The sequence below is a fragment of the Centrocercus urophasianus genome, unplaced genomic scaffold (genome assembly GCF_019232065.1).
Source record: "Centrocercus urophasianus isolate 14NV4802_14NV808 unplaced genomic scaffold, USGS_Curo_1.0 seq_33, whole genome shotgun sequence".
Taxonomy (NCBI): Eukaryota; Metazoa; Chordata; class Aves; order Galliformes; family Phasianidae; genus Centrocercus; species Centrocercus urophasianus.
This window is the reverse complement of record NW_024884900.1, coordinates 601,727-625,665: the sequence shown is the minus strand read 5'-3', so window position 1 is coordinate 625,665 and position 23,939 is coordinate 601,727. Positions and strand designations below refer to the sequence as shown.

Sequence of the window (23,939 nt, the reverse complement as noted above, 5' to 3'; positions counted from 1 at the left end):
CTGCGGAGGGCGCGAAGGGGCACTTCCGGGCTGCGGCGGGCGGCAGGAAGCACTTCCGGGCTGCGGCGGGGCGCGCAGGAAGTGAGGTGCTCCGCGGCCCGCGGCGGTGGGGCGGCTGCAGGCGGTGAGCGAGTGTCGGGGTCGGGTGCTGTCGGCGTTGCGGACGCGGAGCTCCGGGCTTGCCGCCGCGTTTGGGCCGGAGGCACTGCTGTGACCTGGGACGCGAGCCGCCCGACGGCCCCGCATCACCGGCCCGGCGCTGCCCAGACGGGGCCGGAGCGGCCCACACAGCCGGTACGGGCAGCTGAAGGGCCGGTGCGGGGCGCAGCGCGCATTTGGGTACCACCGGTTCTGCTCGGGGTGCTCGGTGCGGAGTTCTCGTTTCCTTCTGGTTGCTTTCTCTGCTTTGTGCATCTTTTTCCCTTTGTTTTCTCTTTTCTTGTTTTCTTCGCTCCAGCTGTTAGTACCGCTCCGTTTTGTGGCAGCGCTCCCTCAGCGGCTGTGCCGTTGTAGTGCCGCCGTAGTGCCGCCCTCCGGTCGGAAGGAAAATATGAGGATCGTTTTGTCTTGTGTTAACGGGGTAATTAAAGGTTCCGTCGTTGTTTACTGCAGAACCCTCCTAGGTGAGCTGTTATCACGACCTCAGTGACGGCTTTGTCTCCTGCTTGGTCGTGCTGTGTTGGGTTCTAACGACGTGCCAGAAGTGAGGTAACCAGCAGAAACCTTCACTCTAGTGCACGTGTCTAGAGAGACTGCTGTTGAGACTGGAAAGCTCCACGCACACCCAGAGCTGTGGCTCATTACAGACTCTGGCTGTCCTTAAAAGCAGACTTTTATTTTGGAGGAAGGGTTCTTATGGTCTAAAGTGAGACGGTACTTTGAGGACGAACCTGCAGGCCTGAATTGTGTTTCTGTTTTCACCTGAGATTTTAGGTGTAGTACAGTGTGCTGTTGGTTCTACTTCTGATTGACTTATGTGTGTCAGAATGTAACTATGGTTAATAAGAAGTAACTTTGTTACTGGCAATGTATTCAATGGATTCCTCTGTTACCCTTAGCTGCTTTATTTGAGTAATTCTTGAGTAACTTCTTATAGAACACAACTGTAATAACCAATTTTTAGTTGCTGTTGCTTGGTTACTGGTGGGGAATTACTATTCTGGCCAATATCGTGCTGGCTTTTTAACTGAGACAGATATTCCAAAGACCGGATGTTTTTTTGGCTTACCCATCTTCAAACAATAATACTAAAAACTATAATGCATTTACTGTTGACTTTTCTAGGAGTGAGGGGGAGAAATTGAATAAAAGGAGTTTCCAGGAAATAGAATGTAATGTTCCAGACTTCAGTATCAAGTCATTTGAAGAAGTTGTAGCTGCTAAAAGAGCATCACGTTAAAACATTTTTTATGTAATCCCCAGATGAAGGAATTGGAAAAAGCTCTTCTGTTTGTATCCTTCCTGCAGGCAAGAAAGTTACGTTCTTTCAGGAAGTTGAAAGGGAGCTGAATTCCAACACTTAACCTTGGGCTGCAGTGTTGTGTGTTGATTGTAGTGTTGACTGAAGGCTGAATAACAGGAACTCCAGAAGAGTTCAGCCTGCCTTGCTGACAGTAATGCAGTTGTAATATGACTGTGTATGCTGAACAGCTTCTGTATTGCTGTGTAAGTTGTTTGAAAATACACCTAAATTCTGTCAGAGCGTGTAGATGTGTCCTTAGGAATATACTGAATTTGTCTCTTCATTGTGGGCTTGGTGGCTTTGTGTCTTTGTGAAAATTCTAGGCTTCTGTGTTGATCTTAAACATTTCCGTTTCAAGAGTCTGGTGGCTACGACTGTTTTTGCCTTCCCGTCTTCTCCTAGTGCCGCGTGACTCGTCGCCAACCACGGCGGGATCCATCAAGCCCACGCTCTGCAGGGTCGTCATCTACCTACAGAAAGAGATGTCGGGGGACACGTGTCTAACCACCACCCTTTGCCCAGCTGTGGGACCCAAGCCTAAAACTTGTAGCTTCAAAGTCGGCAGTCCTGGTAACAAGTACGTGCGGCTGAATGTCGGGGGCTCCTTGTATTACACCACCGTGCAAGTGCTGACCAGGCACGACACGATGCTGAAGGCCATGTTCAGCGGTAGAATGGAAGTTCTCACAGATAAGGAAGGTAAGTGAGCGTCTTTTGTTTTTGAGAATATTGTGAAGTAACTGCTGGGGGTTTTTTTTGTTTGTTTTTAGTATATATTAAAGCTGTGCTTAGTGAAAGGTGTGGAGAAAGCTGTATCCCAAAAATATCAGGGAACATTAGGCTGCCAAATCCCATTGGCTCTACCAGTCGTCCATGCTTTATATAAATGTGTACTTTTGTTACTAAAATTAACAAGTGGAAGGACTGGTTCTCCTTCCTGCAGTCACAGTTGGTATGCAGATCGTTGATGTTTTTATGAAGACTGAACAGACAGTATGTGGGCTGTCGTATCTATGGAGTTATGTAGTGGCATTAATCAAAATGTCTTTAGGGAGGAGAGATTCAGTTTTCAGCTTTAAAACTCAGCACAGCCTCAGTTGCTGAGCTGAAGATTTTCAGGTAGGCTGAACCCCGTTGAGTGTCACGTAAGACTAACTCTGTTTGGCCCAGCAGTTCTGTGTAAGAGCCTCTACCAGAATGGAGGACAAGATCTGTCTTCAGGCAGCCTAAGTTGGAGAATCTGGCAGTATTTTAACCCTCTTTCCTATGTCACCTTATATAACTGGGTCCTAAAATAAAATAACTTTTTATTTTTGTCTGCCTTCCACTTTGTGAACAACGGTTGGGCACTTTATTCAGCCCTCTGTCAGTGTGTGTCCTTTGCTATTGTTTGCCCGCAAGTCAGACATCCTGTTTCCTAGTCAGTGTGACTGCAGGGAAGTTTCAGAATTGCAAAAACTGCCTACTGCTGTTTCCTGTGCTGTATCCCCTCCTCTACTCCTTCCTGATCATCCTTGTCCTGTTCCTTCCTCCTGTCTGGAGTCTGGAACAGCATTTTTTCCTCACTGGGTTCATCAATTAAATAGATGTAAACTGGTGGCTTCCTGTAGTAATTAAAAAGGCTTATTACTTTAATTGAAACGTAATACAGAAAGGATGAAGCACGGAAAATAATTTTGATACAATGGGTGATCAATAGATACAGTGTAGCCAGGTTCTCGCTGCAGTTTTTTAAATGTCCAGTGATAGGAAGCTTAAGGCTTCTCTTCTGGGGTGCTGGAAAGTAGTGAGAATACAGACAAGGTGCCAAGGGAGTGGTTCCACTGTTAGTTTCTGTTCTGTAACAAATATCAATTTGCTGAAAGTCAGTAAAGTCTTCCCCGGAATGGAACCAGAAGTTGTGTAGTTCCAGGCAACAGTTGGCTTAGTGAACCCCTCTGAGGAGGGTTGGTGGTTTTTTTGGTGTTTTTTTTTTTTGCCTCCTAGTGTTAAGGTCACTGAAATGTTGTGATTATTTTTCAGGCTGGATCCTTATAGACCGTTGTGGGAAGCACTTTGGAGCCATTTTAAACTATCTCCGAGATGACACAATTGCACTTCCTAAACACAGACAGGAGATCAAAGAGTTGATGGCAGAAGCCAAGTATTATCTCATTCAGGGCTTAGTTGATATGTGCCAAGCAGCTCTGCAGGTAAGAAATGGAAGTACCAAAGTAACGTAGCTGAAATTGGACAGCAGTTCAGATCTTGTCCAGTCCATTTATTGAATCCATGGTTTTCCTTGTTCCGTATGCACACCTAACATTCTGCAGAGCTTTGGATAGAGACGAAGTTTGGTTTATGATCTCCCTGGATATGTTTTCAGACCTATGTGCTGTCACAGCACAGCCTTCCAGACTTCTTATGCCTGAGCTCTGAAAATCCTTGAAAATGTAATTAACTTCTAAGTTTGAATTTTAATGGTAAAAAAAAAAAAAAAAAAAACCACCTGATATGGTAAGCATTATTTGCTTCAAGGATTTTCTATAATTTTATTACTACACAATGCAAATATGTGAACCTGAGTTAGCATTATTAATTCACCCAGTTCCTACGGGTTCAAGTTCAGCTGATTTAAATCAGCTTGTTTGGTAAGCTTTTTAGTAAGGCTAGCCCAGATATATGATTATGTATATGATTAGTAATATTTCTTGTAGGACAAAGCTGAATACTTAACAAATACCTCACACACTAGGCTCAATATGCTTCTTATGCTCCCTGAAAAAAAATGTAACACGACAATTCTCTTCCTGGTTTGGATTTCAAAACACTTCTAAAAACAAAATGTTCCAAGGCTTTCCTATTAGCTATTGAGCTCTCTTTAATTTGCTACGCAAGGAATCTGGATTCACAGACTGTACCACACGCTCCTGATTGCTGCTTTTGTATCGCAAGGGGCTGAAGTCCATTCTGGTGACGTACTGTTCTTGCCAAATGTTCAGTTCATAATGACTGATATTCTTCTATACTGCAGTCTTTTGATTTGATTAAAACTCGCTATCCTTTTCTTCAAAAAAGGACAGAATAATAAACCCACTTAAAGCAGATATGACTTGAGCTCAGAGTCTTTGCTATAGCTAAGAAGGACGTTCACCTGCATCCCAGTATTTCAATTATCACTGCCTTCTGGGAATAAGAGATCTCTGCTGTATTTCTGGGTTGCAGATCAAGGTAATGCTCTGTGGTTGCTATAGCAACACAGAGTTTTTCCATTGCATCACAGGGTTTGGAAACATGGCTGGAGGGTCTGGAAGAGCAAGCAGCAGCAGATGTTGGTTTTAGCATTTATGTCTCTTGAGGTTTATTTCCATTTCTTCTCTTTTTTTTTTTTTTTTTTTTTTTTTTTTTTTTCAAAACAGGACAAGAAAGACTTGTATGAACCAGTCTGTAACATCCCGATTATTACATCTCCTAAAGAAGAAGAAAGACTGATAGAATCTTCAATGAAAGTAACTGCTTTTCTCCATTTATTCAATGAGCAACTGAATTTTTGCTAAGTGCATTCAAAGACGAAGCTTAATTATTTTTTTTTTCTCCCTTCTGTTAGCCCGTTGTTAAGCTGCTGTATAATAGAAGCAACAACAAATACTCTTACACCAGGTATGTCACCAAGTGTTTCCCCCACTCAGAAAATTTAATTTTGGGGGTGGAGGAAAGTGTGGTACAGCCCAACATGTATTTTGTTATTTAGCTTACAACAGTGCTGTTGTGTGGATCTGAGTAGTTATTTTTGGTTGGTATGAATCCAAATACAGTTTGTCACCTCCTCCAAACTCCCTGAAATGCTGTGCTGGAGGTGTGTGCCTGCGAAAGATGAACAGATAAAGGACAAGAAATATGAATGATGAGGCTACTGGCTGAAATAGAATAGAATGCAAACTATTAACAGAGTGTTAGCTTTTTGGTGCAAAGCCAGTGCAGCCATGATTCCTCCCTCCTCAATTTTTCACTCTGTTTACCCTGACCTACAGAAATTCTTGATGTTCTGTCTCTTCCAGTGACTGTAGATGAATTGATTATTTGGCTACAAAGGAAAGAATTTGTTCTGCTCAGGAACAACACAGACAGGGCCAGTGCAAGAATGCACTGGCTTTTCATTTAGTTCTATGGTTTAACTATCAGGATCCATTTATTATGATGCTATCAGAATGGCTCTGGATTTTCCCAAACCAGTCACTGAAGCGATGTGAGTAATCCTTTATGCTAGGCAGAATTCTCAGTTTTAGCCTTTCAGTCTAACATGCAATCTGGGAAGTTTTTTCTCCAGGCAAACTGACTCTCTTTCTGCCAGAGAGATGGATTCTAACAATCACGAAATTTCACGTAGTCAGGAAAAGCTCCCTGAGGGAGTGCTGAAGAGCAGCCCATTTTTCAGCAAACTGCATTTTGTATCTGCCAGTCATTCTGCACTCCTCCTGGTGTTATCCTTTGGTTTATGGCAGTGATGCTAAAGCAAGTACAGAATAGCATATTAGTCATCGTGGCTCTGGAAATGTAAACATGCTAGCTATGAGAGCAACAGAATCCTAGATACCAGAAGGTGTTGGTATCTCAACTAGCTGTAGAATTCTAATTATTCCTTGCACACAAATCTTCATGCCTTGATGGTGTTTAAATGAGGAATCTTTATTTAAAATTCCGTGCTGGCTACTAGCAACCAAAGGCTATCTGCTTCTTTTATTCCTAATCAACATTATGAAAGGAGTTTCTTAGTTACGTAGTCATTGTGGTCATGTATCAGAAATGGATGAAGACTTCTAAATTCTTTTTGCAGCTCTGCACTTGATAATGCCTGGGACTTGTTACTGGCTGAGTCCCAAATTGATTTCATCCCACGATATCTTAAGAGCTGAAGATTTTGTTGGGTTGCACAACATGCTTTTTAAGTTTAGATCTGAACAGAAGTACATCTCTGACTAAATATTTCATGTAAAGCCTAGTTGGCTGTTCTTGTCAGCAGTGTCTTGACTGACAAGTATTCACAGCCTTCTGGGACTACTTCCAAAAATTAAGGTACTGCACACAAACAGAATTTCATTCCTCTGGGTAGGTTCATGGCAGCAGAGTGCAAACCTTCAGCTTCTGGGTCCAGTGAGTAAGGAATTTTACTGTTAGAGCTGGTGAGGTTAGCTTTGTTGTGTCAGTAATGTGCTCACTACCTTCCACATATCCTAGCCAGCTATAAAATGAGATCAAAAGGTGCACGGAGTACAAGCTTTAGATAGAGCAGCATTCGAGCTAATATCAGAAGAATAATGCTTTGAAGTTGTATTTTTTTAATTTCAAATTGGATGTTTGTTGGTCATCGCGTTCTTATTTAAATAATATTTTAAATTTTAAGGCTAACATTCTGATGGCTCTATTTGATTTTAAAGCTATGATACTTATTTTTTTCTCCTGAACATCTAGATCTTGCTTAGAAAGTTAATCAAAAACCTAAATTGTTCTTCCTGTCAGTAAAACATGATTTACAAAATAATGTATCCACCCTAGAAATTTAAATAAGGTATGGCTAGTTTTACGTGCAGAACACCATCATTTTCAGCTAGCCTTTCAAGACACGTTGACTCTTCAGACTTGGCCGTTACTAAGCTCTACCTAGCTGAGCTCAAACAGAACTGTAGTTAGCATATGATTTAATTGTCTTGAGCATAAGTCAAGAAATAATTGCAGACAGTTAATGTAATTATTTGGGAAATTATGCTGTTGTTATTAATTATGTAATTTAACTTCTGAGGGCTGGTGTGTTTGTTCATGAAAATCAGAGCATCTTATCTGAGCATCTGAAGGTTGCTATTATCCTCTCTTTCCTTGGCAGCATATGGCAACGAGTCACTACTTGTATTCTGCAGTTATATCAATGCTTAAAACTGTGGTGGAACAGGCATAGAAACTGTAGAGATAGCCAGAGGAAAAAATAATTTTTTTTTTTATTTTTATTTTTATTTTTTTTGTTACAGTACTTCAGATGACAACTTACTGAAGAACATAGAACTGTTTGACAAACTTTCTCTCCGATTCAATGGCAGAGTTCTTTTCATTAAGGATGTTATAGGGGATGAAATCTGCTGCTGGTCTTTCTATGGACAGGGTCGGAAACTTGCTGAAGTCTGTTGTACCTCGATAGTGTATGCCACAGAGAAGAAGCAAACCAAGGTATAGGAGTTTTACCCACTTGTCTACTATAGTTTGTAATGAATCAGTTCAATAATGCATAGTAGGAAGATGTGGATGTACCAGATTGCTTGGGGGAGGCAATGTCATTTCCTGGGGAGATTTTGATACTGGCAGTCATGAATATTGACTGGAATTGATGGTCAGTGACCTCCATGTTACTTGGGTGGCTCACTACTTACAGTGCTGCGGCACTATCTGGTACTTGCTAAAAGATGGCATGTACTAGGCTGAGTTCAAAGAAAGCTGAAGGATTTCAAATGGTAGTTCTGAAAGTGCAGTCTTTTTAGCACTGATGTGTAAAGTTGGTGGAATTTTGTCCCAAAACCACATAAATGCCTATAAACTTTAAGTAAGGATTTTAATTTTATTATGCCTACTTAAGCTTACTATTTGCAGTTACTTAACTTACCAACTTTGTTTCTGTTGCGTTGATGTAGATATCATATGTCATTTGACTAAATGGTTGCGTCTCTTATTTCTGGGCAGGTGCTCAGTCAGGTTACCCTGTTTAGGTCAGGAAAATGACATCTGCTGTTCTCTGTAGGTTGAATTCCCCGAGGCACGTATTTATGAGGAAACTCTAAACGTCTTACTGTATGAAACACCACGAGTTCCTGATAACTCTCTGCTGGAAGCAACCAGCAGGAGCCGAAGCCAGGCCTCTCACAGTGAGGATGATGATGGTTTTGAACTTCGTGACCGAGTGCGCCGAATCCACGTGAAGAGATACAGCACCTATGATGACCGTCAGCTTGGCCACTAGCATGTCAGTGGAGGAGAGAGGGGTTGGTTTCAAGGCTTGTATCAATATTCTTTGACAGAGATCAGGAAGTAGGGAGGGATCAGTTGGACTCCAGACTGATTTTCATTTGGCTTCTTGTCTCTCCAGAGAAGCAAATGGGCATTTATGCACACAAAGCAACACTAAAGGCCAAGGGCTTAAGAACTAAGGTGTTTGTTTTGCACCATGTGCTTTAAACACAGACTGGCCCCTTTTTCATGCAACATGGGAAATGGGTTCCAAAACACTGATTGTGACCATTTGTGGTTGCTCTTTTATATCTAATGATGTGTACATATCTTACTTCCTGTGGGAAGTACTGCTTTTCCTGAATGAGACGGAGTGATTTGAAAGTATTTTTTTCAGTTACCTGTCCTTTTAGGGTTTGGTGAATGGAACTCTCAGTTCTTAAATCAAAACACTGAAGAGGGGGTGGAAAGAACATGACTACTTCTACAAAACACTACAGCTGATAACCCCTGGAGGAAACAGTTAGCTATCCACTAGTAAGGTGCAGCGCATATGTGATTTCTTTCTCCTGTTTTTCCCTTATGCACATACAGCAGTTTGTGTTCCAGTGCAGTTGTATTTAAAACTCATTAATCCTAAGGCTTGCTTCTCTGAGAAGTCAAATCATCAAAAAAATCTCCCCCTGTGAAAAATAAGAAATAACTGAAAATTTAAATACATACAGAATGATGTCATGGGAGCTGGAAAAAATGGTGAAGGAGTAAAGTTTATCAAATAAGAAAACTTTAAGAACAGATTGTGGTAGGGATGGCATTGTTCAGGGCTTTGATAGTTTGATCCTGTTCATCTAAACAATGGCAACCTGTAGAATTATGTAGTTTTACATTAGTTTCCCCCCTTGGCCCAAAGTGTTATTTGATGTTAAATTTCTCCAGCAACAGGGCTTTTTTCCTGATGGCTGGAAAAGTGCAGACTACACAGTTTTAATGCTAGGTAATATTAATATAGTGAAGAATGAGTTTAAATTTTGTGCTCTGAATCACTTCTAGAGCATAGAAGTTGAAGAATAATTGTAAAAACTTTGTTCTGGCATGCAGGAGGCCCTGACAGAGGAAAGAGATGGTAAGCTGAAATATCAGCTTTATTCTGAGTGCTTGATTGGGTTTGATTGGAATTTGAGGGGACTATTCAGAAGATTGGAGTGCCGGCTGTTTTGCACGTTGGGTCTCCAGAAAAACTTTGTTTAGTATGAGAAGTTGCTAATTTCTTTTTAACTGTTTGATTGTATGTTTCAAATGTAGGTTGCAGATTCAATTTTACCAGTTATACAAGGTTACTACTTGCAGGTTGCTCACTGGCACGTGTGGACATGTGTCAGTGGCTTAGCGTGCTCCACCACTGCTTTTATTTCCTTATATTTTATGTGAAGGTGGAAGCCTCAGATTCCATGGTGGTTAGTCTTGAACTCCTTTCACCAGTGCCAAAATTACATAGAAGTTTTAAAGCAAATTAATGTAAAAGCCAAATTAATGAAGTAAAGTCATAACTAAAATTAAGATAGAAGATTATTCAAAAAAAAAAAAAAAAGGGAGGATGGGGAGGGAACAAAACAGTGATTTCCACTCAGTTAGGCTTTTGAAAATGTAACCGTTGAGGCTTTGTTAGAAGACACTAATGGCTGCAAAATGTGGGAGGTTTATTGCCCAACTGGGCCTCTAATGAACGGCACTTATTTCCTCACATTCAGGAAGTAAGTTGCCACATAATGAACCTGCCTTGTTCTGAAAGGCCTCTTTAAAACTCTAACAACTTCTTCTCTTTTTGTATTGCTTTCTTCTAGTTGTTTCTCAGCTGTTCTTTTCTTTTGTGCCAGGAAAAATACATTTGCTGAGATCAGTTTTGACTAAAACTTTTGTTTTTAATTGTGATAAAGTGTGATGTGGATTTCATTTTTCTTCTTTTTTTCAGTCGATTTTTCTTCACTGATACTATTTATATTAAATCATGGTGAGTGCTTTGAAGCCACCAGTGGAGACTGTAGTGAAATGGTCTTTTTGCTTTACTTGATAGTTTCAGTTTTGTCTCGTACTTTTTTGTTTTTTCCATAATGTAACGAGTAAGTCTGGCTTTTAAAAATTCATTCGTATGGCATTTGTATTTCTTGGTAAATGATTTTTTTTTTTTCATCACAGTGGATGTTAGCAGATTAAGTGACGTGGGTAGCTTTGCACAACTGTTCAGGGAAGTTATAAGCAGAAAAATGACAAAGTGAAAGAGTGTGTCAGATCAGTCTGCTGGTACAGATACTTCAGCTGGTGGTTCACATCTGTGCTCACAATATTCCTTAAGAGGAGTGATTCATGTTGTGGAGTTCTTACTATGCTGTAAGAACCGGGGGGGGAAAGCTTTTGCATTGATTTAGCTAGTTTTCTTTTCCTCGTATCCCATAGCAACAATTAGTTTCCTCTATTTAAAAGACAGTTTTAAAACCATGGTCATGGTGTTTGTCCGGATAAGGTGTTCAGGATGTGGCTGAGAAGATCCTCGGTGAATAGCTGTGGTGGGATTTCACTGACAGTCCAATAGTTCCCTCCACTGGTGGACAGACCAGGAATTGGAAAGCATCAGGAAATTCACTGTGAGGCGTGTTCTGGGATGTGTGCACACCACTAAATGATAGTGCTATTAGAGATTCCCATCCTAGGGACAGCTGCTGTGCCATTTTTCTGATGAAATCTGGAATGCCCTGGGTTGTTTCTTACGCAATTGCATAATTTACATGAAAGCTCAGTAATTGTAAATGTAGACATGGATTCTGCCATCACTTACACAGTTCATAGGTTAAACTTCTTTTTTCTTGTGCAAGTGGTACAAAGTAATTTATTTTCTCTTAAGAAGAGTCCTGCTTATCTGAAACTGTTCCAGGGTGGAATGTTAACTGGATGTTCTTCCACCAAAATCATGACACGCTGATAGTACAATCTCACTGCTAAGCTCTGATAATTTTCAACATGCGTTTTTGATGCAATGTGTACTTTGTAATTCTCATCATAATTTGCTTTCGAGGTAAAGGATATCTGTTCTGACACACATACACATTCCTACATATTTCTACAGCCTGGTATAATGGAAAAAAAGCAGCACTGAAGAGGGTGATGCAGCATTCACCTGTTTGCAGTAAGCTGACCCGTTTTAGAACAAACAGCTGTGCTTCCTATGAATCTTCTCTGCTGGCTTTAAGTATCACATTATCATTTCTAATTTCTAATTATATGCATTTGCGTCTGCTAATTAAGAGTAACGGCTTCCTACATAGAATATCAGCATTGGATGTGTTTACTGATGTGACTGAATTTAAAGTAGCCATTAGGAGGAAGAAGTAACTCTTAGCCTCGTTTGTAACCTTACTTTCTTGGCTTCTGAATTTAAGTGAACTTCTGTGCATTCAAACATTGTATTAGCAGACTGAAAGAAGGAGTGGAAAGCATTAGCTGACATTTATACACAAGCAGTGTAATAAAGTCTTACATGATGCTCTAATGGGGTCCTGACACAATGAAAAACAACCTCAGCTTTTCTGCAGAGAAGGAGCCTTGGTGCCTTGAGTGAATGTCTTATGTTAAACAGTTCTTCAATATCGGTGTTAATTAGGCAGTAGTGCCAAAATAGAGAGCTCTGCAGGGCAGCAGCCTCCAACTGCTTGCTAAATGCCAAGGCAAAATTAAATGCTTAACCTTTGCTTTGACATTTAATTTTTGGAATAGGAAACATCTATCCTACTGTAATATTCCAGTGACTTCACATCTCTTACAATTTTTGGTTAAATATTAAAAAAAAAAAAAAAGCCGACCCAAGCTTGGAGGGCATTGAAAAGACTGATAGCATGGTATTTCACTGCCTTCAGCCTGAAGCAGGGCAATGCTTTTATTTTTTGTATTTTAAATTTGCAGACATAATTCACTTTTAGAAATGCTGGTAAAGTATAATATAGATTATAACCTGTGACAATCCTTGCTGTTAAACTTTTATGGCCAGATTTCACATTGTGCATTCTGTTAGGACAACCAAAGTCCTGTTAAGAGATGAGGGAACACAACCTCTGTTTCAAGCTTTGCCACTAACTGGGTGGCACAGACAGCAAGTCAATTTTTCTGGATGTGAATTTCTCCTCATCTGTAATAAAATGAGGGTGAGACTGTCCCCTACTTCAGAGGGATGTTGAAGCTTAGTTTGTTTCATAACAATAGAGCACTTTGGATTTCTACGTTTTGTATCTGGAGGATAGTAAATGTGATTGCTGTTTAAACTGATGTTTCTGCAATCAAGCTGTTTTCTTATGGCATCAGGCTTAATTTTCTTTTTGTCTAACTTTTAAAGGTCAGTCTTAGGAATAAAATAATGAATGCAGTTAACCATATTAACAGTGAATAAGGCGTTTTCTCTGTTATCAATGAGGTAAACGGAATGCAGGTTTTTAATAAAGCATTATATTTTAGATTGCCCTTGAGTTTTTCTCCAGCATCAGAATTTTCTGCCATACGGGGTTCCTAAGATGCAGAAACAGTGGCTCAGGGTCTGTCTGTCTGCCTGCTGTACAGATGTGTCCCTGCTTTTCACATAAGCCCTGCAGGTTCCTGTTTTGTAGGAGGCATCAGCATGCTGAGAGTGTGCTGCAGGCAGCTGCTTCTTTCTCTGGGATTTTCCTTCAGTTGTAGCAATGTTGAGTTTTGTGTTCATGACAATAACTTCCTAAAAAGAATCACAGAGCATACTGATCTGTGGACATTTAAGGCCACATGCAACTTCTGCTGCCACAGAAGTAACCCAGCTCTTGTAATGGAAGTCCCGAACCTGTCCAGGCTGCAGCTGAGGAGCAGATAGCTCTGGGCAGATGGCACCTGCCGTCTGTCCTGTTGGGCTTTCTTACCTCGTGAGCCAAGATTCGTGGTTGCTGCACTGACGGTCCTTGCTTCCCTTGATTCGCCACTTCTGTAGTGGTGTCTGTGCTGTGGGGGTGGACTGAGGAAGTAATTGCCAAAAAACCCGACATTTCCGTATGGTTTTGCAAAGTTCTATATACGTATAAAGTATAACGAAATGAGCCCTAGCAAAAGGCAGTTTAAACGCGTGTAACTAACCTGGTGCTCCGGCCCCTTCCTTTCTCCCGGTGCGCTGCCGCAGGCTTCCACGAGTACCGCACGGCCGCGATCCCGGGGCTCCCCGCTGCCGGGCGCGGTTGACCGCCGCCAGGGCGGTGTCACGGCGGGCTGCTGAAGGAGCGGCGCGGCCGCGGGGCCCTCAGCCCTCAGCGCTGCGCGCGGCGGCCCCGGCTCGGCCCGCCCGTCTGTCGGCGCAGCCGCCGCGAAGCGGAGCGGTCGCCGCAGGCTCCCCGGCGGCGGCGGCAGGCAGGTGCGGTTCCGCCCCGACTCCCGGCGTCGCCGCCCGCGGGCGGGCCGAGCCGCCTGACGTCAGCGGGAGCCGCGGAAAATGGCCGCGGAGCCGCGCCGTGCGCGGCGGCCCCTCCGCGTCGGGCAGGGCGGTGCCGCGCCTTCGCCCCGCGGGCGCTCCCACAGCGGAGCCGAAGGACGGCTCTGAGCGCGGGGCTCGGCGCGGCGGGCGGCCCCGCTCCCCGCTCCGCCATGAGCTGCTCGGCGGACGCCGCGAAGGAGAAGCTGCTGTGGAACGTGAAGAAGGAGGTGAGGGCGGGCTGAGCCTCCACGCAGGACCCGCTGCCGCGCGGGGCCGCATCGCGACGGTTCCTCGTGGGGCGGCTTAGGTCCGGTAACGGCAGCCGGAGCGCTCCGCGCGTTTAATCTGTTTGGCAGCGGGGCCGATAGTCTGTCCAGAGTAAATAGAACGAAGCTTTGGGCGGATTGGGTTGAAATCTGACTTCCCTTCGGGAGGGATCGGCTGAAGTGCGGGATTTGTTCCGCTGTTTGACGCTCCCGGTGCTGTTCGCGGGCGGAGCAGACGCGCACCGCGGCGATGCATCGGCGCTCCGGGGAGAAGCGGAGGCACGGCGCTGCCGTGGGATGGCGGCCGCGTGCCCACGGGGCGCTGAGGAGCTTTGCGCTGCCCCCGCCGCTCCAGGCGGTCCGGCCGAGCTGAGCTCCGTCCCTCGGTCCGCCGCCCCCGAGCAGCGCTGGTAGCTGCGGTGGTAACAGCCGGGCTGCACCGGGCATCCCTGTGGCGTTCCGGCCGTCACAGCTGCGTGCGGCTGTTCTTACATAAGAACGAGGCGAGAATGTAATGCTTGTCCCTCACAGCAGGACGAAGTTTTTCTAACGGCTTCTCCCACCTGCTGACAGCTGGGGAGATGGGCCGTGGCGGGGCGGTGCAGCCACAGGTGTGCTGCTTCGTGACGGAACTGCGCCTTAAGCTGGGGCCTCTGGGACGCAGCAGAACGGGCTTTGGTGTGGGATTGAGTGCGCTTCTCTCACGGGTTGATGCTTATGTAGCCTGAGATGCGTTTTCTCACCGCAGCACTGTCCTGATGTGTGAAAGGGATTTTCGTGATCTCGGCCGGCTCGAGCTCAGAGCTGTGTGTGAAAAGGTATCGGGAGGTGCCGAGAGGGAGACTTTTCACGCGGTCTGTTAACGCAGGCAGGAATTGAACACAAAGCTCTGCCACCCCAGCCGGCAGAGTTATGGAGAGGTTTTCGACCTCCTTTTTTTCTGTCTGGTTTTTCCCACAGCTGTTTTTTGCCTGCCTTACTTCTGTTTTATTTGAAAGTTGAACTGCCCCGTGTACGTTCTCAAAGCTGCCATTCCAATTTTTAGTTCTCTGAAGCCGGGCTGCTCATCCTGTTGCATTATTTTCACGTTAGCTCAGTATCTAATGGAGTTCAAGTAAAATGTTATTTTTTTTTTCTGTATAGTGTTTACCCTGATCCTATTAAGATTCGGTGAGTTTGCAAAATACAAAAGGGGAGCCTCTGAAGTCGCTTGGTGCAAAGTGTCTTTTTGTGTGTGTTTTTTATTCTCTTTCCCCACAGCAAAAACTGTTCTATTGTTCCTTTGGGAAAACCTGATGCTTTTTGCTTTTCTCAAATGGACTTTTCATTCCCCACTGGTAAAGAATGTATTTTGTTGACTCTGATAGAAAGGAGGACATGTAATGTGTTTTGAAAATCTACTGGGATTTGTGCTGAGGCTGCTTGTAAGTTCACATTTCAAACATCTCTCTCTGCAGGATAATCTGTTGTGATGAGCAGGCTCATAAAACAAGATTTCTCTAGCCATTTCCTTCTACCTTTTCAAATGCGAGCTTTTTGCCTTTTATGGATGTAAATACTCTTTCTAGCTGTGAAACAAACAGAATAACAATAACCTTAGCAGTTCCACCATAAAAAAAAAAAAAAAAAAAAAAAAGTTCAGAGCACTTCAGAAATGCAGTTGCTCGTCTTACAACTAAAATGCAATGAATTCTGAACAGAGATTGTTTAACTGCTTTCATTTACACCATCCAGTTCTTACAGAGTAACAAACGTCAGTGCAGCAGAAGCAATCAATGAATGAGTGGTAGTTGCAGAAGCTGAAGAAGGCAAGGATGTAAGGATGTGGGAGATGAGGTTTTCTTCCTTGAGGAAAAAATGCAATGGGTGTGAACTGTGTTCCTGGTTATTGCAGTGCTTTGTGAGCACTGTTCTTTGCCTCTGACACTCTATTATACCTGTGGTGCATCTCCAGCATCCCATCATGATGCGCGGTGCAAAAAAGTGAAAATCAACCAAATTATAATGATATAACAAAAACTGAAATAAAACCAAACATTTCTCAGCTTAATAAGTTGTATGTTGTGACCTAAGTTTGGTGTTTGCCTCTGAAAGCACTGGCCAAAAGTCAGAGTAACCCGTTATAATGTGCAACGTCTGTTGAAGGAGCTTGTCTGCCTCAGTGTGTAGGTAGAGCTACCATCAGGATATTCTTTGCTCCTCAGATGCAAGGATTTTTGCTTGGATGTCTTTTCCATTCTTAGGGTTGGTAAACTTGGTAAATGGTGCACGTGAACAGAATGTCTTTGGAGACTGTCACTGCGGTCTGCTAAAATAAAGCTTTCTGCAGTTCTCTGGCTTTGTTGCCACTTATGGTTCATGAATGGAGGGATTGAAATAAAAGCAGTAAGTGCATCAGCTTCTTTGTGATTGCACAACCTGGCAAGAGTATAAGGCTGACTGTTTGGGCAGGTAGCGTGCTGACCTTACAGAGGAGGCATGGGATGGAAGGAGCCTGTGGCATCTGGGGCGAACCTCTGTCCCTTGGAGCCACCTGAGAGGTTTTCTCTCCAGGTGCTGTTCTGTTCATGCTGCTGCCTCCTCTCTTGCAGCAAACCAGCACACAACAGACCAGAAGTTCTAACAGATTTCTCACCTGTGCAGGTGGATGAGTGAAGGGAGGAGGGGATGCTTGTGTTTATTTTAATGAGAATAGGTTGCACTTGATAAGGTGGATGCCTTTATGGGCTCAGAAAGCTTCACTGACAAGTGCCTTCCCAGAAGAGACTTTTGAGCCACAACAGCGTAATTCCCTACAAAGAGAATGATGCAGAATTTAAGGGGAAGGCAAAGAGCTTGTGTTCCACTTGATCAGAGTTTGACTGAACTCCTTGCCTAGGGCATCCCTGAATTGTGTGGCATTGAGCAATGACGTACAACTGAAGAACAGCTCATTCCAGCTTTTGAATTGTCTGACAGTGCCCTGAAAATGTGTTTTAATAACATGCAGTAATTCTCCTGAAAATTTGCAAAGCTTTGCTCTGTATTTGGTGGCAGCTGGGAACAGACATTAATTGTTCAGTAGGTCTGTACTGCTTCGTTGGGGGTCCTAGATTTAAGACCCAACAATGGGCTGACCACATGGCGCTGCTGCACAAATGTAGTGTTGATTTATTGCATTCATAACCTTGTTCTTTCTAATTGTGGCTGCAGTTTTTTGTTCTTCTTTCTCCCTGAGTCCACACAGTGGAGTCTACATCAGCTACCGAGCTAGTAAACACTAATGTGCAGGGAATGCCTGGGAAGTGTGTGACAGCAGGAACTGCCTTCAAGCTCCTGAGCTCTAACTCCTATTAAATTACTCATCTTCCTCCCTGTAGTCAGAGGCAGGATTCCAGTTACTGTTCTTTGGGGAGCTGGGACTGAAATCTTAGCTGCAGTCTTAAGGAATTAATGGTGCCTAAATTCAAGTCTATAAACTTCAGTCACATGTGCATGACTTATCCTGGAGCTGCACTCTGGTGCTCCCTCTGCTAGCCACCTTAATGCTAGTGGCTCTTGGGTACTTTTCCCCTGCAGCAAATTGAGCCATTCACTTAGTAGCTTAAATATGTTTGGGCTCTAAAGAGGATGTCACATGTTGAAACATCCATACAGCGAGCAATGGGGCTGGGGCTTTGTGCAGCTGCTCGTAGGGTCAGGGGGTGTGGAAGTGGGTATGGGCCTCAGGCTGTCAGTTGGAAGAAGGTGATGGCTCCACAAATGGTCTCACTGGAGGAATAATTACTCCAAACTGAAGAGAGCACCTTTGTAGGCAGCTGCCACCTCAAATACACAGCCCAGATGCTGCCCAAGCAATGCATCTGCAGCTCCTCTGGGCTCAGGCACTAAGAAGGAAGAATTGCAACCTTTGGACCTGTCAGCACTACAAAGGAGCTTTAACCCAGCTAGCTTTAAACTGGTTATCTCAGGTACCAGGTGCTGCTTAATGAGTGCTCAGTGCAGACCTGCTGAGAAGCAGGAGTTGAGGTCTCCTAGACATGGAAATGCAGCCCCTGCGCCAGGCTGGTGGTGCCCATTGCTGTGCCCCTTGCACTAGCACTCAGTCAAACTGAGCTGATACAGAGGCAGTATGCTGAGTCTGTTGATGGAGTTGCCCGTGGGGACAGATAATTCACTATTTGATGGACTCCAGGGCTTGCTTAGGATGCATGTCTTTGCAGCTCAGGGGTTCCTTGTGTTTAAAAAAGAGCAGAATACTCCGTGTGGGGGGAAAAAAAACATGCAGGAATACATGATCTTGATTTAGTGAGCAGAAGTAATGTACGCAGAAAGGCCAGGGATGCACCATGTAAAAAGCTTGCTAGCTGACTAGCTGACTTCTGCTGAAGAAGTTCTCCAGAGGGCTCTCTGAGTGCTCTGAAATAATTCAGCCTTTTAGAGAGGCCTGCTGCAGATAGACTCATCTGTGTTCTCCCTGTGGTTTACCCCATCCTATAAAAAGGTGTTTCATTTTGTTCTTCCTTTCCCTTCTTGCATCCTTTTACCATTTCCTCTAAGCAGAGAGTAACTTTCATGAGTGATTCATCTTCTAGCGATGGGGAAATGCCAAGCAAAGGTTGAAAAGAGCTGAAACTCCCAAGTGCTGTCCTTGTTTGTGTTGGGATTTTAAAATCACTTCTTTTTACTTCTTTCTTGTAGGTGAAGCAGATCATGGAAGAAGCAGTCACCAGGAAATTCGTACATGAAGACAGCAGTCATATCATCGCCTTATGTGGTAAATGGCACACAAAAAAATTAATGCTGCATACTCTTACTTTGTAGGGATTTCTTTATTCTGCTGTGAGAGGAAAATACTGGGATTTCAGTATCAGAAAAACATGGAATGCTGGCTTATGCTACCATTTGTTTGTATTTGCTACATCCATTGGTACATTATGAATAATAAAGCAAGTTATTTAAATAGCATTATCCAAAACAAATACCAAGCCAAAACAAGGTGATTTTCTAGGAAGCATTAATAGTTTAAAAGTGTATATTAAGAGATAAGTGACTGTTAAGCTGCAACCCAGAGAATAACTGGCAAAAGTTGAAGTTTCCAGTCATAGGGTAAATTCTGGCAGCTATCTTCCAGGTTAAAGCAGTTTGTTCTGTAAATTCTATCAATGTATTTGTAGAATAAAATGTCTCACTCCGAATGAAGCTGACAAAATTCAGCCCAAAAAGTCATTGAAAAAGCTGTATTTTGGAACTTGTGTTACCAAGAGTTAACAAGAAAATAAAGCTCCTTTGGAGGTAATACCACAGAGTGCATCAAAGCCAGCTGATGTTTCAGAACTCTCAAGATCAAAGTCTGAATAAATTATGGAGTTTGACTGTTGTTTGCCTGGCCTTTGTAGGCTGATGTGAATGTGTGTCATGATGCAGAGTGAAGCAGACCCTGTGAGCACTGGTGGATGAAGAACGGTCCGTTTGCAGGAGCCTCAGTAGGGGGCAGCCCGTGAGAGTTTGTACCAAATGCTCCTATGGAGGCACAGCCTCTTCATTCACGTGCTTGAAAAGGAGCTCTTGACTATTGATTCTGTGATCCAGCCATCATTTGCTGGGGCCAGTAAGAATTTAGCATTATTTGTCAGACCTCGGTGTGTGGAAAATATCACAGCAAGGTATTAGTGAGAATTAAAGCTGCATACAATTGTAAAGGCGTGTTGGTCTGTGAACTCCTGGCTGCTTTCTTGTCATGCTTCAAATTGAAGATTTCATTCAGAGCAGTGCTTGAGAATGACTGGAGAATAGCCATCATCTAAGCAGAGAGGTTAAGAAGCATTGAATTTGCTTTTGAAGATAGGTGTGATAAGTGTAAGGCTGTTTAGAGAAAGAAGTATTAGCACGTGTTCACAAAATTCTGAGAATAGTAGCCTGCACTGAGTTCTGCATTTATGTTGTCATTATGTTTAGTATTCCCCTTTACTGTGCTGTGTTCTTACACAGAGGAAAGAGTAAATCAGGAAAATGGTCTGAGATTGGAGCAAGTGAAGAAACTTTCATTGTGTCCTTGCTGCAGACTGCCTGCTGAATCTGGATTGTTCCGAGTGAGTGTCAGTCCTCTGCCTTTGGGCTGCGCTGGTGATGTTAGGGCCGGTGGGGCAGCAGCTGTTTCTGCTTGGATCTGTTCATTAGGAATACTGTAAAATCATCTTAATAAGTATCTCTTCCTCCTGCTGTGACTTTGTTTGGGTTTGTGCTGAGAATTTGGCAGGGTCTGAAGAACTGATAACAATCTGTGTCTTATTACTACTCAGCGATCTTACCTATCCTAAGGAGATATTCTAAGCTGCATAGAGGTCGCTCCTTCGAACGCGGGACTTAATTGTCTCTAAAACAGATCTAGGTGAAGCTGAAACTTCCACTATCACATCAACTAATTGAATGAAGAAGCTGTTTCCAGCCAATTTGGCAGCAGATAAACTGCTCCTGGCTGGGGTTCTCTTGTGCGTGCAGTTCTCTGTCTTCTCCAATTTCTGTTTCGTGTGCTTTCAAGTTTTTTCCTTCTGTTTAAATTTAGATTGGCTCAGTATATGAGTCATTTTCAGTGAGTCTTCCTTATAAATATAGAGTTCTTGTGAATCATTTTACTCTCTGCAAGGCTGAGCTTAGCAAGAGTCTGTTAAATACATGATAGTTGATTTTTGATGCCTGCTTGCACTAAAAACTAAAAATTTCCTAGCTCTCTTAGATGCTAAATGGCTAAGGTACTGCTCGGTCTTAAGTAGTATCTGCTGCTTTTCCCATGATCTTAAATGTGTGTTTGTTACAGTACATGGGGGTTTTAGTCCTTCTGTAGCAGATATGCCTTAGTCTGACAAGGTGAGCTGGGGAACAGATAACCTTGCACAGATTTTAATTTCCAGATCTTCTTTAATACATTTGGAGGCTGGGGCTCAGCCTGTGTCACTGGCAGATTGAGCTAAGTGGGTAGTTTATTGCTCAGCTACTTGAGATATTCCTCTGCTACAGCAACCACTTGTATTTTGGCAAGGGGAAACCAACTGAGCTGCTGAGTAACCAACAGCCATATGTGATTTACAGCATATGTGGAGATTTATGCAGACAGGTTTTGAGAGCCTTGCTCAAGCAGAATTCCCAATACCTATCAGAAGGGGAAAATGAACACAGCATCAGGATTTTAGGTAGTGGTTCTGTGGATAAGTGCATATTGAAATGGGCTTTGCAGGTGCTAGAACGAAGTGGAGCCTGCTTATGGTTGGAATAATGAAGTGCTGTTATGTCCAACTGTTGTCAAGCCTGTTTCTTCTTAGTGATCTGGGGCTGAAATACTTGGTTAGAAATTGTGCATAAGCCTATGCATGAGACTTAACCAAACTTTGGAACCAGGAGAATGTGAATGAGTTCTTTGCAGGAAGGAGCCTGCTCCCTTTGGAGGAAGTTGCTGTGGAAGTTCTTGCCTGTTGCTGTGCATTCGTGTTTTGCTGAAGCTGTCAGCGACTGCCCTGTGTGAGAGAACAAAGCAGTACTTGCACTTTCCATCTCCCCATTTCCCCAGTTTACTCTATTTGTTAACAAGGACAGTGGGTTGCTCTAGGGTGGATTTCACCCATGCGGTGTTAATCAGGAGTATAATGAAAAGTATAATGAAATGATGCAGGCTGTGTTTAAATTTTTACATCTTTAGTGGACAGGCATTTCTGTTAGGATGTGGATGTTTTCAGCCCAGGTTATCTTGTGCCGTTGCCTTAGTAACAGTGGCTGACATCATGTTACAAACGGACCATGCCTTGTGTGTTCCTTGAGTGCTGTCCTCCTGCATCCTGCCTACCAACGAGCTCCCCTGCAGGTTCTGGGGGTGGTGGTGTTATCACCAGAAATACCTGTCCTTCCCAGCTTTTATGCTTCTGAGGAAAAAGGGAAGAAAAAGGAAGTTTTTCTTGTGAATATCTCTGTAGTTATCTGATGTGTTTTTACCAGCAATCAGCAAGCAGGGCTTTCTGGTTCAGCACGTTGCATTTCCTATTGCTTGTCCACCAGCTGCATGAAGCTTCAAGTCTCGTTGTGTGTGGTTGCCCATCTTTGGGTCTGACAGTAATGCGATGCTGTAAGCAAAGAAATTAAAGTCTGTTTAAATCAACTTAACACAGCAAGCATAATGCCTTGATTGTGACCAAATCCAAAGACAGGCTCACCTGAATGTTGTTCTTGCAGTTGTCAAGGGTGTGTAGCTCATGTCTGGATCTCTCAGGACTGGTTTCTTCCATGAGGTCTCTTATGCTGTGTCCAGTCCAGATATGGTGTGGCTGCTCTAGGGAAATGCCAGGTCTGCCTGTGCAGGAGGGCAGGCCGGCAGTGAGGTGGGGGTGACAGCCAGCACCATTGCAGCTACATCACCTACTCGGCTAGTCAGTAAGGGGAGATTTATTTCCCTGTTCTCTGCTCCATTATCATTGTGTTTGTTTAATACACTTCATGTTTTGCTTGCGTACTGCATTTGCAGAGCTGTAATAACTTCCCCGGTTGCTCAAACACTGTGCTACGTTCGTATGTGTTATTCGCTGAAGGAGGAAAAGAAAATGATGTGTGTGGGGAGCCTTCTACTGGAAAAGGAACTTAAAGCACTCCATGAACATGGTGCATGTTTGGTGCCTTATGAATGGGGGGTACGTAGCCAGAAATTATATTGCTTCTGTAATAATAGTAATTAAATGTAGCAGATGTGTCTTGCTTTTAAAGGTAAAGTGATAAATATTCCAGCTGGAAACAAACTTTTCCCAGACAATGTTTTCCTCAGTGAAGTTAGCAGTGAATTTTCTGCTTGTCAAAACTGTCAGTGGAAGACCAGGAAGCATTTGAACATGAGTGTGGCTGGTGACTCAAGGCCACGTATCTGGGGAGCTTCAGGGACAAGTAATGTCGGAGTGCCTGGTGGTGCTAGTTAGGAATCTAGGCTGCTGTCGTATGAAAGGGATAGCAGCAAAAATGAGGTTAGTTGTGGGATTGTTTTCTTCATTAGTTTTATGATGACTTGTTATCCCATTTTGCACAAAGCTAATTGTGTTTGAAAGAGAATATGTAATTAGGAACTAATGACTATTGTGATGTTGGAGCTTGTGTTCTGTTTTTTCTCATTCAAGACTTGAAATCTGAGCAGTTGTCAGAGTCACCCAAAGCCATGACTGCCAGCCCCAAGCAATGAAAAACCACGAGTCAGAAATATTTTCCTTCATGGCTCTAAATTACAAGACTAGATTACAGTTCATGACAGGAAAATAAAATCAACTGAGGAATAGAAATAGATTTCATATCCTGAGATTTTTATCCAGTGACACTTCAAGCTGGTAAAGCTATCGGAAGAGTATCAAATATCCAGAGACATGCAGTAAAATCTTGGAAGGTGGCAATGTGTGAAACTCTTGTTTGTTTTTAAGATGCACAGCAAGCTGTTCCCAGGCAGTTCAGCTGGAGTCACACATTTGTAGTTGTTCTGGAAATCAGCCCTACTGGGAACAGATGCTCTTGCTTACACCTGCTTTTGTAGGAAAGTACCTAGAAGCTTCTGAATAGCACAGAAAAGTAAGAAATCTATTGTCACTCCTTTTTTTTCTTAGTTTGCAGAAGTGTATTTTACATAGAAACAGGTGTAAATAACCATTGTCCAAACAGATGTTTTATTGTTTTAATTATTTTGGCACGAACACTTTTAAAACGCAGTTAATCATTTATGTAAGTGCAGGTCTGTTGTAAAAATAATAATAATAATAATAATAATAATAGTAATAAAAAT

The 23,939-nt window shown here is 43.2% G+C and overlaps 2 protein-coding genes and 1 long non-coding RNA gene across 12 annotated transcripts in view; 2 read left to right on the top strand and 1 right to left on the bottom strand.

Moving 5' to 3' along the window:
- The first annotated feature begins 109 nt into the window (after positions 1-109).
- TNFAIP1 (TNF alpha induced protein 1) lies at positions 110-10,315 on the top strand. 3 transcript variants are annotated; one of them, XM_042830435.1, is made up of 7 exons: positions 110-124; positions 1,865-2,161; positions 3,485-3,654; positions 4,861-4,950; positions 5,049-5,101; positions 7,462-7,657; positions 8,223-10,315. In XM_042830435.1, the coding sequence occupies exons 2-7, from the start codon at positions 1,945-1,947 to the stop codon at positions 8,439-8,441; spliced, it is 945 nt and encodes a 314-aa protein (XP_042686369.1). In that variant the 5' UTR covers positions 110-124; positions 1,865-1,944; the 3' UTR covers positions 8,442-10,315. The 3 variants fall into 3 exon arrangements, with proteins under 3 accessions (XP_042686369.1, XP_042686368.1, XP_042686367.1); XM_042830434.1 differs by lacking the exon at positions 110-124 and adding an exon at positions 245-294; XM_042830433.1 differs by lacking the exon at positions 110-124 and adding an exon at positions 322-1,665.
- Positions 10,316-10,355: 40 nt separating this feature from the next.
- On the bottom strand, positions 10,356-13,658 carry LOC122166580. The gene is made up of 3 exons (XR_006170834.1): positions 13,568-13,658; positions 13,357-13,435; positions 10,356-13,178 (listed from the first exon to the last, which is right to left on the bottom strand). It is a non-coding gene; the product is annotated as an uncharacterized LOC122166580 (long non-coding RNA).
- A 390-nt stretch (positions 13,659-14,048) lies between these two features.
- The window catches only part of SGSM2 (small G protein signaling modulator 2), a 43,519-nt gene continuing 33,628 nt past the window's right edge, over positions 14,049-23,939 (top strand). For 7 of the 8 annotated variants that reach the window (XM_042830060.1, XM_042830056.1, XM_042830062.1 and 4 more), the window contains exons 1-2: positions 14,049-14,125; positions 18,845-18,920. In XM_042830060.1, coding sequence (XP_042685994.1) covers positions 14,069-14,125; positions 18,845-18,920 — 133 coding nt within the window. In that variant the 5' untranslated portion in view covers positions 14,049-14,068. Of the gene's footprint in view, positions 14,126-15,531; positions 15,589-18,844; positions 18,921-23,939 lie in introns of those variants that run through there. The other variant, XM_042830057.1, reaches the window with a different exon arrangement.

Bases quoted from the DNA above. Each gene is read 5' to 3' on its own strand.
- TNFAIP1 (XM_042830435.1), top strand. From the start codon at position 1,945: ATGTCGGGGGACACGTGTCTAACCACCACCCTTTGCCCAGCTGTGGGA. The intron at 2,162-3,484 runs GTAAGTGAGCGT...ATTATTTTTCAG, and splicing joins AGTTCTCACAGATAAGGAAG to GCTGGATCCTTATAGACCGT. The intron at 3,655-4,860 runs GTAAGAAATGGA...TTTTCAAAACAG, and splicing joins TGTGCCAAGCAGCTCTGCAG to GACAAGAAAGACTTGTATGA.